General features: G+C 35.4%; 2 protein-coding genes across 4 annotated transcripts in view; one reads left to right on the top strand and one right to left on the bottom strand.

Annotated features, from left to right (window-relative positions):
- LOC136811962 (heparan-alpha-glucosaminide N-acetyltransferase-like) overlaps window positions 1-12,586 on the top strand; it is a 33,446-nt gene extending 20,860 nt beyond the window's left edge. For all 3 annotated transcript variants that reach the window (XM_067068567.1, XM_067068565.1, XM_067068566.1), the window contains exons 12-18: window positions 542-675; window positions 6,525-6,651; window positions 7,518-7,601; window positions 7,914-7,988; window positions 8,733-8,803; window positions 9,739-9,851; window positions 11,393-12,586. In XM_067068567.1, coding sequence (XP_066924668.1) covers window positions 542-675; window positions 6,525-6,651; window positions 7,518-7,601; window positions 7,914-7,988; window positions 8,733-8,803; window positions 9,739-9,851; window positions 11,393-11,568 — 780 coding nt within the window. In that variant the 3' untranslated portion in view covers window positions 11,569-12,586. The remainder of the gene's footprint in view (window positions 1-541; window positions 676-6,524; window positions 6,652-7,517; window positions 7,602-7,913; window positions 7,989-8,732; window positions 8,804-9,738; window positions 9,852-11,392) is intronic.
- A 1,430-nt stretch (window positions 12,587-14,016) lies between these two features.
- LOC136811961 (uncharacterized) overlaps window positions 14,017-16,840 on the bottom strand; it is a 76,104-nt gene continuing 73,280 nt past the window's right edge. Inside the window, exons 46-47 of the mRNA XM_067068564.1 lie at window positions 16,329-16,455; window positions 14,017-14,339 (exon numbers count right to left, since the gene is read on the bottom strand). Of these exons, the coding sequence (XP_066924665.1) occupies window positions 14,171-14,339; window positions 16,329-16,455 (296 nt within the window). The 3' untranslated portion in view covers window positions 14,017-14,170. The remainder of the gene's footprint in view (window positions 14,340-16,328; window positions 16,456-16,840) is intronic.

Raw genomic sequence — 16,840 nt, 5'->3', positions numbered from 1 at the left:
GATACAAAAAGTACAAAGTGTAGATCATAGTTGTAGTCCACGGTGCCGGCAATTCATTTTATTCGCTTTCCCGAATTTCGGATAGGAATTGTTGAAACCCTTCTCTAGTAGGTTATTCTTCAAAAAATATATTTTTAATCCTTTCCCCTACCTCTAGACATAGCTGGGTAGCTCAGTTGATAGAGCATTCACCTTACAATCCAAGGGTTGTGGGTTCGATCCCTGGTCACAGCAAACTTAGGGATAAGTAGTTCAGATCGGGTAGTTTGATCTAGATGGTAAGTTACTTGGAGCTGAGAGTAGGTATGGCACTCCACCTCAGCACTCCCGGGAGATAGACTCCCTCACTTCTGGCTACACCGACAGCTACCAGATGAATATTATTAGTTACACGGTCTTCTCGTGGTGGGATACGAGCCGTATTTGTGACGAGGCTTACCGAGGGAGACAGGATACAGTTTATATTCCAACTCCATGTGATGTCTTTTAACCAATGAAATCGCTAGAATCTTACTGATGCGGAATAAACTTTCTTACTTAGACACACTACCATTACGATTGGAGAGACAGCTTCCGTGATTTGACCTGGTTTCCATTGCAACATTTCATAATGCTCATTTTGTTAGTGGTTTATCTGTGTTTGACTTTCTTGTTACCCGTCCCAGGCTGCAAAACGTAAGTTTGGTTTTTTTTGTGTTGCTACTTTTTTAATTTAAGCAATAGGCTACTCCATTTTATATCCCTTCTTAAATTTCCAAGGGGTATAAGATTGATTTTAATCATGGATTAGTTTTGGGGATATCCAGTCAATATGGAGAATTTTTTAGGCTCATATAAGGAGATTAAATGCAACAGTCAAATGGGTCAATTTTCATGCATTTGCGTGGAAACTATAGATTACATGACATTCTACATTTGCATTTAATACTTTATCGGGGGAAAAAATTTCGGGGAAAAGTGACGAAAATTTTGAGGGGGTGACGAAATTTTTTTCCGACATTTTATCACCCGACCAAAACTTGTACCCGATTTTTTTATACCCCGATCAAAACATTTACCAAAAATTTTATACCGCAGCCAAAATTCAAATCTAATTTTTTTACACCTTTATTTACCGAAATTAGTGCTTTAAACGTCGAATTACAAGATCCTTTTTCGAGTTAGTGAAGGAGACCATTTCTTTTGATCAATTTAGTCATATGAAATGACGAATTTGAAATTTTGGTCGGGGAAAAGTGACGAAAATGCCTCTAGGCGACAAAATTTTTCCTCGACGAAAAAAAAACGACTAAATAATTATTTAGTTTTATAAAACTCTGACATTTTTTCCCCGATAAGGTAGTTATGTTTAAATTACGATAATCCGTCATCCATCAATTCCGTGGTGTTTTAGAAGAAGGAAGCGGGCGAATATTGGGTTTTCCTCGGGGGCAAAGGGCCTAGGTCGAGTGAATTAGCAAACCGTCCTCTCGCCAAGTAGCGGCTGAACCATATCTTTTCACAGTCTCTCCAAAACAACAACACAAGCCTCTTGTTAGATTTCTAAACCTTTAAACCAAGAAGACACCGCCAAAGAGGGCGCTAAAGAGGGCGCCGTCAATTTTGAGCGCATGTCTCCTTTTTAAAACACCCTAATGATTGCAACACGACACTGTTCTCGTGTTAGCAAGACTTATATGCGAATCATTCGCTATACGCCGATCGATCATAGGGTAGTCTTTTCTATTTACAACAGATATACAACAGAAACCGATTTTTGATTCTTTTTCTTTCCCACTACTCTAAAATAAAGAAGATTTTGTAATATTTTTTAAGACTCGCGATAAATCGTCATCCATCGATCCCTCAATAATTGTAACACGATACTTTTTCTTGTCTAAGCAAGTCTCCTTTAAAAAACATTCGGTTCATTCCTTTTTTATAAGAATTGTGTTTTTCAAATTCATCATGGATATTCCATAACTATTTGGTCGAAATCATCATAGGAAAATCTTTCTTAATTATTTTTAGGTTATGCTCCGAACCTAAACCTAGGTTTAACATGTGATACATATAACCTCGAGTCTTGCATATGCAATGTATATTTTAAAAGCATTTTAAAAATGACATTCTTACGTTCACATGCCCAATTCTATTGTGTCGATATTTTTTATTTTGAGCTTATTTCATCATCAATATTCTTATAGAGTAGAATGGTATTATAAGAATCTTAACAACTGTTGGTAAAAAATCCTCTTAAATGACTTTTTTCTATATACATTAGAAACAGTAACCGATCATTCTTGTCGTTTCCAACAGTTTAAAATAAGGAAAGTTTAGTTTCTGTCAAATGACATGCATTATAAGAAACCATTCCTCATTCTCGCACACTTGAAAGGGATCTCGATTACAAATAAGGAATAAGTATGCGAAAGTACCAAAATTCATGTCAAGGTGACTTCTTATAAAAGCTTACACCATAAGAAAACCTCTTTGCACGAGGAAGGGATCTAAATACAAAACATTATGTAAAACATTATATAGCTCGTATACATTCTTCTTTGATGAGAATCAGTGTTCTGTGAAGCATTTGGATGGTCTTAACTTGTTCTTAATATTTCGGCCATCAAAGTTTTTTGTTCTTATAGTTTGTTCTTATTAAGAAACGTATATACGACATAAACGAAGAATTATTTGAAATTCCCCAGTGAGGAAATTGAATCTCCAACTTCAAGACTTGTTTTACCATAACGATGTTTGAGTTCAGGATCCCGCCTCAAATGAAAAGCCTTGGACCACATGATATAATAGCTGTTCAAAACTCAACCAACACGGCAATTCTAAATAACACCACACCTCCACCATCACCAACAAACACAACATTAGAATCTAAAGATCCATTATTACCACAAGAAGCTCAAGAACTTTTACCATTCTTTCTGCTGGGGATTGCTTTTCTGGTGATACCATTGGCGACAAGTTTGTTATCGTTGTTGAGATATTATTGCTCTTGTTGTTGTTTGCTTAAGAAACGACGGAATGGCTTTTGGAGGACTTTTTCTAAACACACTTTTCTTTGTAAGTATTTGGGCTTGTTTATCTATTATAAAGAAAAAGTCAACGCTCGCTAATTCGACTTAATGCTTCATTTTCATATACTATTGAAACACATCGTCAACAAGAAACTCCATTGCTCTCTTATCCGATGAAAATCCAATTCCCCTTATAAATCGAATTAGAGTGTCAACTGTGTATAGAAAATCATTAGTTGCAAATATTGACAATTTTAAACAGATCATCTGAGTTATATTGATTTAACTACACAATTTGCCCCCACTTCTTGAATAAATTAAAAGCTATAAATTATCCCAGAGGGATGTCAGATTCGCAAGATGGCAGTCATGTCCCAGCTCCAAATTCGAGGAAAGGTAATATTAACGCTTTTCAGAAATAAGTTGGTATAAGCTAAGTATAGTCTTCATAACTCGAATGAAATCTGAACTCTCACATGATTGCAGGACCCGCCAGGCAACAAATTATAGAGATAACTCGAATTTTCTATAAATCTACGATTTCCCGTTAGTGTTCGAACTATAGAGAATCTACTGTAGTTAAAATAGATTTTCTTTTCTTTTTCAGGGCTTATGTTCATCATATGCTTGACAATTTTCCTTAATGTTGTTTTGAAAATACCAGTCAATCTTCGAAAATTGACCGCCTTCCTAATGTCATTATATTTGGTTACATTCATTGAATCCCTCACTGCGCATGAGCGGAAATCATTATCCGAAATTCGGACAAGGGAATCTTTCGTCATATGGATTGAAGAGCTATGTAATCAGAAGCCTGTTTTGCGTCAGAAGTCTGGTAACGAATTAGTTCTTTATCATGAATCACGTGACATGACAGATGTGTCAGCGGTTAAGAAGATTGGAGACGAGTCTGGAAATATTTACGTTTCCATAGAATTCGATTTTGTGATTGATGAATATGCCAAGATGGTAGACGAAGCATTGGAGACTGAGGAACCAAAGATGGCAAGCATGACAGTGGAGAAGGGATCCAAAATGGCGGACAAGTCAAGAGGCAATGTATCCAGAGCCGAAAGTACTATTTATGGAAATGAGGTCGCTATCTCGGACACCGACATTGAATTTGGTATTGATACGGTAAATATGGCAGTGCAGAAAGGTCTCAAAATGACAGGCTCAGAAGCATTCAAAATGGTAGATTTAAAAGGACTTCAAACCGATGGTATGCGGGGCGTATCTTTACCAGAAACTAGGATTTTAGACTCGATTCCTGTTGTACAAGAAATCAAGAAGATCACAGGCTCGAGAATGGATTTCGATAACAATCTTTCTGGTCGGACCAGAAACTTTAAGAGAGATGTTAACAAAAACTTCACCGCAAGTATTGATAATCTAAAAAGCCATGTTTTGATTTCTAGTAAGAGAAACGGTGGCAACTTTTGGTTATCTAGAAGATTTTATATATTTTGTGCGATCTGTGCAATGAGCTGGCCTTACCGATGGGTTTGGCAGAGTCAAGTGGATTCGAGATCTGTGCATATTGTTAAGAAGATTATTTTACACGACCATGTTTAAAGAACATTGCATAAATAATACTAAAGCCTGTCTCAAAAAGGTGTGCAGTGTTTTTATTTCTGACTATAACTTGCCAAGTATTTGTCGTATAGTAAAAAATTATATATTATTGAAAGATATTCAAATGTGCTTATATTTTCTACTAATTTGTTTTTCAAAATTCGTTCAAGAAAGTGAAGATAAAATGAACTTCTTCTAGAATAGACTTTATCGGAGTTTTTTATTTTTCTAAAAAAGCGATCCATTGTGGGATTGTTTCGAGTGTATTACAATAGAATTCCCTCGAGGAATTCCTAAGATATTTCTATCGTAATACACTCGAAACAATCCCAGAATGCATCGCTTTTTTAGAAAAATAAAAAACTCCGATAAGGTCTTTAGCGCTATAATTACCATATTCACAAGAATGAAACGGCAAGCTTCGATCAGCGACAATGTGAAAAAAAATTTAAATATTAATTCCGTCAAAAGATATTAAACAGAGTGTTCCAACTGATTCATCCCTAAAATGCGTGTTTTTTTTGCTGTGTTTTTTTTTTAGTCCCTTATTGATTTTTATTGATCACTCATTTTTTTCAAAAAATTAGATTTTTATGAACCAATTTTTAATCACATATATTCAGGTTTAGAACCGGCTGGGAACAGTAGTTTTGCCAGAAAACCGGTTTTTAGGCCTCCAGAGCCGCCTGGGCTTACGCTGTAAGCTTACAGCGCTTTACTGGAGCCTTAGTTAAGCTTATTCTGAGCTACATACAGGGCTGAGCTGGTTCCCAATGGTCCTAAACCTCGTGGGACACTCTAATGCAAAGGATTAGACCCATAGTAGCTGACGATTGTCTAAAGATATGAAACTTGGAATCCTACAAAAATAAATACCTTATCGTCCCTTTTTAACGCCGACCTAAAATTTTACTCCTGTCCCAGGGACTAAATTCGTTTTGTTTAGTTTGTGTTATCATTACTTTTGTTTTTAAAGCTTTTGTTCAGATAACAAAAGCAAAACTGTTCATCTATATGCTATGTTGTCAATTCACTGCTTTCAACCCCCTACTTTAATTTATACACCTCTAGAGCCAAAGTTTTTGATTTCCTGTTTCGTGGAGTTGAGGGTTATTTTCTTAAAGTTAAGGTGGGGATATTTTCATTTTCTCCCTGAAAATTGCTGGTGGTTGGGCCATAATTGAAACTGAAAATTTGGCTCATTTTGGCCGAAAAAACGAAATTCTCTACTAAAGTATACGTTGAAGGTCAAGTGTTGTTTCAAGTGTGTTCTACCAAGTGAAAAAGCATGATACCCAGCTGATGATTAGGCTATTCCAGAAATAGTCTTGTACGCCCTTTGTTAAGTAGTTGTGACGTCCACGGTGGTCTGGAAGATAAAAAATCCAGGGATCTGGTTTTTCGAGTGTAAAGATGGTGGTAATTAAAATAAGGTTGAGAATCTACTGTAGTCAATATTCGAGGTTGAAAAACCAGGGTGGTCCAAAAAATAAAAGAAACAAATCCAAGAGGACCCTGAAAAATTGAAAAAGGACCTCTACATAGGGGGTACAAATTTTTTCTGGAACAGCCCATTGTAACAATACATGAAACTAAAATACCGTCAAGAAAATAGGGCTTTTCCAGAAAAAACATTTACCCCCACTGTTGAGGATATTGATTTTTCGAAGTATCGAACCCCCTGGATATCCTACTTTATTAGTAAAGACCCCCTGAATATCTTCTTTTATAAAGATGCCTACCCCTGGATATCGTATTTTTTATTTGAAAAGACACTTTACCCCCTGGATATCCACTTTTGAACAAAAATCGTTAATCCCCTGGATATCCGATATCCTTAACAGGGGGAGGGGCACGGACTATTTCTGGAAAAGCCCATTGTTTCTGTGTTTTTTTTTTCTCAAAACTTGTGCAGTATAGTATTTGTTTTATTTATAGTGGATACCTGGGACCAGGTGGATTATCCGACAATGGAACGCACACCGGTTGTACCGGTGGAGCAGCTGCTTACATCGATCGAAAAATATTTGGTTTGAATCATATGTATAATAGCCCAACATGCAGAGTAAGTTGAAACACACACTTCTCGAAATAAATCATCTTCGCTGCGGGTCTCGTTTTCAAATGAAATACAGTTTACGTTCTCTAATTCGACACTCTACTATTCGATACGCTCCTTTATTCGACGATTTTGAAAGTCACTGTAAACAAGAAACTCTCACAGTCGACGCTCTTCTATTAGATAAGCTCCCTTATTCGATGAAATCCAATCCCAGATGAAAACCAATCCCAGATGAAAATAGAATTATAGAGCGTCAACTGAAATAATTAATTCATACGCCGTTTATGATAAACGGCTTCTCCTTACAGAAGATGCTCGGATCTGTATTGAGCGGTCTAGGGAGTCGTTTCGTTAGAACCGTCTTACGCTGTAGTTTATACTGCCTGCCAGTTTGCAAGGCACTGACACACAGTTTTTCGGATCAAGTGCGTTAATCCTAGGGGACAAGGCCAATGCACTCTCACCTCATCCACGATGTATTGTGGAATCTATACTTTGCTCGTATTAAGAAAATTTTCGAGTTATGGAGTAAGGTCTACAAGGCATTGTTAATTGAAGGGAATAGAAAACTTGTTTGAGTTAAAGGGACATAAAAGTACTCACGAAATTTGTAAACAAACCGTATGCAGCGGAATACAAAATCAAAACAAATGTCACATGTCAAAATAAAAAATGAAAACACATATGGCTGATTTTGATTGCTTCAATTGTTTTGGACACGTGATTTTAATTGTTCTCTTTAATGACGCGTGGTTCACGCAATGTTTACATTTTACTACTTCAATGTCCCTTTAAGGAGACATTCGAGTCATAGAGGTTCGAATTAAAGTGACTTCACTGCACATTGATTTCTTTTTCCAATTTCACAGCACCCTTATAAGTGTGGGCCACACGACCCCGAAGGTTTTCTTGGCGTGATCCCATCAATTCTCATGACATACTTTGGTTTAATGGTAAGTTTTTTACCCTGTTTTTGAACTAAACATTTATGCCGGAAAGATGTACCTCTTTGTTAGCCTATACTAGACGTCACGGCATTTTCTACGCCGCAACGTCTATTTCACTTTGCGAATTTTTCGAATGTTTCAACGAAGCTCTTGCAGTAGGAAAAATCGAATTTGCGAATAAGACTTCTATTTTTTGAAAATCGTCAAAGTGGAACTCACCACTAAGAAAAGGGATGAAAAATCCCAGTTTTTGGTAAAGTGCTCGCTACTTCTTTGTTGGCACAGCTCTTTGATTTTTTTTGAATTTTATTTTTTCAGGCAGCTCGTATGTTATTCATGTATTCACGGCCGAAAAGTCATATTAAACGTTGGATGATTTGGGCTCTTATTATGGTGAGGAAACAATTTTTTAATTTTACGAATGCCCATAAGCTGCCAGGCTATTAGCCGTTTTCGTAGGATTCTTGTTTTTAGTACATGATATTGTTCTACGAAAAATCAAATTTTACGGCTAAGCACTCTTTTGCAGAGCAACAACAATGGAAAGGAGTTTGATTGAATGATGACAGAAGATACAATTTTTTCAATCATTTTTGTGTAAATTAAATAGAAAGTAGAATGTAACAGATGCTACTCTGTACCAGAGTGTATCTCAAGCTTATCACTTCGTAGTACACTCTGTGCGCATTGTCTGTTTGATAAAAAATTTCCCGTACGGAGAAAAGATCTCGAATCAGATAAAGACAATGAAAACAGACCCTCTACGGCAATGAATTTTGAAATTAGCCGTAGATACTGGGTCTGTGTACAGACAAAACAGATACACGAATCCTATGAAGTAAGCTTACAGCAGCGGGCTTTCCTCAGCGCAAACTTTTTCATGAGAACCCTCGGCTTAAAAAAAATACAGCTTCAATTCCATTTAAACAAAGTATCTAAGCCGTTCAAGAAAATGTTAAGAGCAATAAACCCTTCCCCGATGCAAATACATTGGTTCTCATAATGAAACTTAAACTTTAAACCGAAAATACTAATTTTTTTGGAACACCTTTTACGTTATCCTTAAATGCAATCTGAGATTGAAAGATGCTTTTTTGATGCATAACTCTTTTTTTTTTCACCTTCACTTGTTCACAGGGTGCTATTGCTATCGGTTTGTGCGGTGGCAAAAAAGATGGTGGTCTAATACCGATTAATAAAAATCTATGGTATGTAATGTACTTTTTTTCAATTTCAAAGCCACACTTGTGCGATGAAGATCTTATTAAAATTATTTAGCTCTCACACTCAATTACTCTGACAACTTTACTGACTTCGCGAATTATAAGACCTTCTATCATTCAGTTATTTTTATCGGGCATACCAAGAAAGTTTTGTGTGGAAATGCCTGGAAAATAGATTGTTGTATAGCTTTGGGACTGAACGCCAAACTAGGCGATTTTAAACTATCCGAATTTCTAGTCTTTTTTCACCATTGTAAATTGTTTAACGTTCTAGATCACCCCCTTCTCAGAGACCCACTTGAACCCTTCCCACTGGGAAATTTGGCCAAAATATCGTCCCCGGTGGAAAATTATCCTCCAAATTTTGTCCCCACTGAAAATAATAAAGTAAACCAATCTTTACTATGAAATATCATGCTAATTGTTCCATCCCCACTGAATTTTCTGACTTGAAAACAAAATAATTTAAATCCCTGGTCATAAAAAATATGGGAATATCAACCCCCATCAAGTTTCAGTGCGTTATTTTTACCCCTGAAGGAAGAAATCCTACCATTTCTGTGAGAAGGGGTTGTCTATGAGGCGAAGATTTTTTAAGGATATAGACTGGAGGCAAACCTCTTATAATGACACACTGAAGCAGTATTAACAAGAAGATTTCGCAAAACCTGTGCCCGTGTGGCATGTGGGAGGGGGATAAAGTTGTTCTTTCTTCATTCTTTTAAAAATGCTGAGTCAGCAAATAGTATGTAATACTTTCTTTTCTCATCATAGGTCAATATCATTTATATAAAAAGATTCGAACTACAGAGAATAATTTTAACCACTTTCCAACTAAGTTTAGTTCGAATAATAGAAAGATTCTACTAATAGAAGTTCGAATTAGAGAGAGTTGGCTGTAATACTTTCTCTCGTCATAGGTCAATATCATTTATATGCGCGACTGCAGCTATGGCTTTTGTATTGCTCATCGTCTGTTATGTGACCATCGATGTCAAGAAATGGTGGAGTGGTGCTCCATTCTATTTCGCTGGTAAGAATTTTACTGAAGAAAACTATGAATTTAACACACAAAGGAGAAACTAAGTCAATAGTCAAGGCTTTGAATACAGTTATTGGTTTTTCAAAAGGCTAGAAGGAGACCTTGCGAAATTTATATTTAAAAGTACATATATTTTTCTAAGAAAACCCATAACCCCGTCTCAACATTGAGAAGATGAGAGGTTTTAGTCACGTGACTAGAAGAGTGTGGCGCATCTATTATATAGTTTGTATACAGTTGACTCTAGCTTCAGTTTGATTTTTAAGGGACAGAGGGTCTTCTTCAAATTACAGAGAGTATTCTATACCATTCTCCAGTTGACCAATGTTCGAACTACAGAAAAATTTGAATTTACAGATGTTTCGAATTAGAGAGAGTTGGCTACATAAATAACATCGGGATGCTAAGAATTTGAAGACATTGGGACCGACTCAACATCGTGTAATTACATAAAAGCTCCAATATTTGACAAATGATTTTTTGAGCTGTAAATCTTAAAACCTAATCACCTCCCTACTTTCATGGGTACACGTTTTTATTTTTTTTAAGAAACTAGTTTTACCAAGCAGCCTCAATGTTCTTAAGAAATCGGCCTTTTGAGCCTTAAATGTTTCTTACATGTTTCTAAATTCTTTGACATAATCAGCCTATTTTTCATGCAAAGATTGGAAGGTTCTAAAAAAACAGAGTTAAAAATGTTATTTTCTCGTTCTCAGCCTCAGCATGTTTCTTAGATGTTTCTTAGTTTTTAGGCATTCTGAGCCTCGTGTTTCTTAAAAGTGTATTTCTTACAAAAAAAAAAGAACGTGTACTTTCTGGTTCAAAAAACACCAAATGAAATAGTATCCCATCTTGAACAAAAAGTCTAAAATGTTGAAGAGAAAATATTTTTGAACCTTTAGCACTGAACAAAATAAGGTCTATAGATTTGCAAAAAAACCACCCAATGTTTAGCTAACCTAATTTCGGAAGGTGTCAGCCAAACTCTCTAAATCAAAATAAAGCAACATTGGATTAAGTAAAAAAGTTAGACCAATTTCATTCATTTTTGAAAAGTCTACAATCTTTTGGCAAGGATTTTGTAGCCAAGGATCAAACTCCCTTTTCAGAGTCTCTTGAGTAGTATAGTAGACATAAAATTGGCTACTAAAAAGTTGGCAAAATATTTAATACATAAGATATTTTGCGAAGGTTATCGCCCTCCAAAGTCGTCACTCTAAGGATCACTTTTCACCTTATACCGTCGTTTTTTATAAGTTTCCCATTTCCGCACTAAGATTCCTTTGCCACTTTCCTAGCGGAAAAAGACCAGGACTCCCCAACGGGTAGTTGAAAAATATGCTTCGGAAAGTTAGGCAGTTTCATGAGTAAACACAAGATTTTCCGTACCTTTCCAATCTCATGCTGGTTATCCCGGGAAAAATAGCGGAAAGATTTCGGAAAAAGTGACAAGAATCTAAGTGCGGAAATGGGAATCTTATACAAAACGACGGTACTGTAACTATCAATATCATTGTTTTTGTTTGATATAGGAATGAATGCTATCATGTTGTATTGCGGACATGAGATACTGTCCGGTTATTTTCCGTTTGATTTCAATAATAACGGACAACATGACGAGTTGTTAACTCAAGCTGCAGTTGGAACCGGTGTATGGTTAGTTATTGCATACTCGTGCTTCAAAAGTGATATTTTTTGGAAAGTTTGATATCTGGTTTCTCTTTACAAATGATGTATGGCTCTGTATTAAGTCTAAAGGCCGGTCTCCACTTGCGTGCGCTGCGATTGCACCTTTTGGCTTCAATACTTTTTGCTTGGAAAAAAGATTACGTCATAAAAATGTAACGCGCGTCCAAAAAAAAAGTTGAACACATTTCAATTTTTTTCAACCGTTACGTCAGATTGCACCAATGGAGTTGCTTTCATTTTTCATTTGACCAATAGCGTTGAAGCTTTGCTCGAAAAGGTGGGATTGAAGCGCGCACAAGAGGAGACCGGCCTTAACAGTCGTCTTGTTGAAACCGTCCACGCTCTGGTATGGCGCCTGGGAAGTTTGATTCTTTTGGTACTCGAAACTTCGCTGGGTAAATCGGAATTGCTTACGTTCACAACCAGTATGGTAAAATACAATTTGCGTAAAAAATAATTTCAAGAGCTCTGACAGTATTCATAAATTTGGTTACGGGATTTTAAGATGGAGCTTTAATTTTTTATACATAGCAAATATTGAGAATTTACTATGGTCAGAGCTTTTAACTTTACTTAAGATTTTGACAAACGTTTTGGTACTTTAGTAAATTTTCACCCATTTTTTCTAACATTAACGAGACGTTTTACATGAAATTAAAAATCCTCTTATAAGCAGGTAGGAAATTAAAATATTTCTTGAGACAGTTTCTTGTCTTTGTTGTGACGGCATTTAGTCATGAAATCATATACAGAGTCTCTATAACTCGAACACGCACGGAGAACACAAGTTTGTTCGAATTATAGGAATTTCGGATTATGGAGATGGGTAAAGGGATTAAAAGACTTGTACGAGTTAAGGAGACATTCGAGTTATAGAGGCTCGAGTTGTTCAGACTCCAGTCGTTCTTTGTTTTATCAAAATCTATACTTTTATATTATACAAATATCTTACAATTAGAATTACTGTAATTAAATTTTTTTTCATTACATAAATTTATGGAAATAAAATTCTGGAACAAACGAATAAGTTTTTAGGATACTTAATATAAGTACAATCGTGGACAAAAGGTACGACTTTTCAAAAATCCATGAAAAAAGCTCTCGTGGTGCAAGGTTCACCCATTTTCAGTCATAAGTCTTTAGTAGTCCAAAAAGTCAAGTAAGGAGTAAAGTCATAAGTAAGGACTCAGGACGGCATTATGCAATATACCTTATCGGCCAAAACTAAGTCGGCCTTAATTTTAGCCGGCCTTAATTACTAGTCGGCCCTAATTTTAGTCACCTCGTCAAAATTTAGTTCATTTATATTTTCACATGCCGAAATTTCACATTCGACGTTTTCTGACCTTTCTCAAACGGATTTCTACAGATTTAAGAAAACCGAAATCCTAGTTTTTCATGCAGTGTTAATTTTTATAGATAATGATACGTTTCAGATTAGAAATATTCCTTGATATATCTACTCAGAAATTTTTTTCGCGTTTTCGAATATTCAAAATCTTTTTGAGCTTCGAGCCTAAAAATGTTCTGAAGATGTTCTTTATTCACCATTTTGTCAGCATTTTTGTTCGATTTCTTAAGAAGTTGAGTCTTTCAGAGTCCGTAAAGCTGGGTTCAACTTGTTCTTAATATTTTGGCTAGGAGGCCCCCAGTGGTAACTCTGGTCACGTTATCATGCAATTTTTTGTCTTATCAATCATGATAACGAAAATCAACAAAAAATTTGGATAATCATGCAACGTAGAAAAGTTTGTGTGTGTTGTCGCTAAAATATAAGAACGTTCTCCATCACACAGGCTTATTACAAAAGGTAGTTACAACGTATAAATTAATCGTAATGACAAAGAAAAAAGAGGGAGAGCTTAAAATACAATATTGTGAACACGCACATAAAACTTTCTACTCAATCGCATGTTCAAACTCGATACTTTAATTAGGGACACCCTGTATAAGAACATAAGGCTCCAATGGTCAAAATTTTAATGGCCACCCAATTTCTTGGGAAAATGGACAAAAATGTTCTAAAAATGGTGAAAATAAGAACACGTTAAGAACATTTTTAGGCTTAAAACTCAAAGAGTTAAGAACATTCGAAGGCCTCAAATATTTTGGACGTGTAAGATGAAAAGAGGAAATATCAATTGTAAACATGACTCGCTGGTCTGCAAATTAGTGGAATGGGTTAAATAAACGAAAATGAAATTTCCAATTAAAACGAATTTTTAATACCATGATATAAATACAGTTTAAAATAAAGGGTAATAAAACCGCACTAATCTAAATATACAAAAGTTACAAATACTGTTCAGCACAAAAATTAGTTTAATGAAAGTAACAAAAAATAAGATAGCTTAACTTTCCCTTTTCCTGCAAAACGTTCCTACACTTTACAACAGAGCAACAGACTGAAACACTGGGTAGGTGAATAACACCAATCAGTTTCAAAATAAATGCGTTGTTGTTTACGCATTTTTACGAAGCAGAAATTTTTTTGCCTGTATGACCTCGAAAAACAATGGAAAGTTCCCGTAAATGCGCCAAGGATATTTTCCAGGTAAAATGAGAAACGTTAGTCAACAGTACAAAGTCTAACAAAATTACAAAAAGTAAAAGAATAAAAGTTAATATTCGTCAAGGTAATGACTGGTGATTGGCAAAAGAGATACTCCATTTGGTTGATAGACACCAACTGACAAATTGTCAGAACCTGCAGCTTCACGCATTACAGCCTCCATGTAATACTTTTTGCCAGATTCTAATTGTATTGGTCCTGACTTTTGTTCGGCATCTCTGTTGTAAAAGAGAATGTTTTAGTGTGTTGAAATACCAAGTTTTATATAGATTAGCAAGCGTTTGTCTTTCCTTGGACACAGGAACGCGGGAATAGTGCTTATAAAGAGTTCTTATAAAAAATAGAAAATGGTGCGGGCGAGTGGTTTGCAACATTTTGACATTGCAAGCTTAAGCTGCAGCGAAATACAACTACGTGATTTACTAGTCTACGTTTGATAGGAATGGTGTTTCCCAATATCATCATGGATATTCTTAACATTTCAATAAAAAAACATTCTAAAATATTCTCAAAAATAATCCTAAAGTCTGTCCAGATATAATTGGCAGTGGAAACAAGAATGCCTGTAACTTTTGATAGTCAAATATGATTATGGAAATTTTTTTTGCTTGTTTTAGAGAATCAAAAGCGCTATATTTGAATGTATTTTTGGTTGAAAAATTCGCGATTTTTAGCGGTTAAATTTGCAATTGTAAAAATTGAGCTTTTTTTCTACTTATGCTATAACGTTCATTTTTACACCAGTGGTAGTTCAACCTTAGGTTAAGAAGTTTGTTAAATTTCAAGGCAAACAGAAAAGTCCTTCGGAAGATATGGGACCCGAAATCCCCCTTGGTAGCACTTTTCTGTGAAATATCAAATCTCCAACTTATTACTAAAAACGGGGGTAGTGATATGATAAGTATATGTAATCACACGATAACGAGTGCAATTCGAATATAATTGCACGAGTGATTTTTTTGTTATTAATTTTCCGAGTCCGAAAGGACGAGGGAAATTCGAAACAAAAAAATCACGAGTGCAATTTTCGAATTGTACGAGTTATTATGTGATTACGAGCTAATCGCACAATGGCTTTCACTACTGTTTCCCAACTAGGAAATTAAATTACAGAAATTACACTGAGAGTGACAAACTTCTTAACCTAAGGTTGAACTACCACTGGTGTAAAAATGAACGTTATAGCATAAGTAGAAAAAAAGCTCAATTTTTACAATTGCAAATTTAACCGCTAAAAATCGCGAATTTTTCAACCAAAAATACATTCAAATATAGCGCTTTTGATTCTCTAAAACAAGCAAAAAAAATTTCCATAATCATATTTGACTATCAAAAGTTACAGGCATTCTTGTTTCCACTGCCAATTATATCTGGACAGAAATTTATTATTTATTAATTTATTTATTTTGAAAATATTTTCAGCTTTCTAAAGATAATTGCTCTAAAAGCCCGGTTTTAGTATATAATTAGTATATAATATGGGGTTTCCAGAGGTACATTTTCGCCCCCTCCCGACAATTATTCCCCATCCCCCATCCCCCGTTTATCAAAAGTTATTCAAAAAATAAGTTTTACTGACGTCAGCATTTTTACATTTTTTGCAATATTTATTCATATATCTTTATTTAGGCAAGCAAAACAATTATTGAACAGCACTTTTCATATTCTACACCCTAATGCGCTTCTAAAAAGGTATTAATAAACACCTCTTGGCGAGTGCTATTGGTGTTTAAAAATTACAGAAAATTTGGACATGCCTTAAAATGCCTGAGGAAAAACATCTTTGAAATATATTTTAATTATTCAACTGTGCTTATTTAATGAAATCTAGTTCAAAATTGAACTTTCAATAAACTTCGAAAAAAGCCGCAGCAAGGAAATGCAAAGTACTCATGCCGACATCGGCAGTTGAAGGGTTAGTCTGGATGAATGTGACTGAGACCATGTTCAGACGTTACAGTTCCGTTCCGTTCCGTTCCGAAACGGTTCCGAAACAAGTGTGCACGTTAAAATTCGAGACGTTATAAAGCAAAAGATTGAAACGGTTTCGCTCTACTTTTTTCATCGGAACAGAACTGCTTCGTTTTCTTGCTCCAAAACGTTCCAAAACCAATATGAACACATTCGATCCGTAACGAAACGGAACAGTAACGTGTGAACATGGTCTTACCATACAAAAAAAAAACAACAAGATCATAAAATCTTACTTATCCCACTGTTGGTAATTTGTATAATCGGATACAGAGATGATTTTCTGCTTATTGGATTCTTTATCATCAGTGGAAAGGAACACTTCACATTCATCGTCACAAGATGCAACGAAATCAAAATTTCCTTGTGGAAAAAAAAGTTTAAAAACAATTAATTAATCATAGTGAACATCAACACCCCTGTCTTAGTAAGCTCGGTGACAACTTATAGCTTTTCCATAGACTGAACCTGCTCAAGTCCCTAAAAGGAGTTGGAAAAATCAGAAAATCAAATGTCAGTCAAATTAAGGGTCAAAAATCAAGAAAAACTTCTTTTTTTAATTTTTGCTCCTAAAAACATCAAAATTTGGTCAAATTAGTCCCAATAAGGGTCGTAAAATTCACAAAACTTTCTAATTTGTCTTTCTTTTTAGTCCTGCTAAGGGTTCGAGGGTCGAAAGCCGAGCAGCATATCCCCCATAATCCTGTAAACCTAGTACTTACTTAAGTGGTAAATTATAAATAAATAA

The sequence above is a fragment of the Clytia hemisphaerica genome, unplaced genomic scaffold, assembly GCF_902728285.1.
Source record: "Clytia hemisphaerica strain Z4C2 unplaced genomic scaffold, Clytia hemisphaerica genome assembly, whole genome shotgun sequence".
In the NCBI taxonomy this organism is placed as follows: domain Eukaryota; kingdom Metazoa; phylum Cnidaria; class Hydrozoa; order Leptothecata; family Clytiidae; genus Clytia; species Clytia hemisphaerica.
The sequence above is the reverse complement of the archived record's forward strand: the minus strand, read 5'-3'. Positions and strand labels throughout refer to the sequence as shown.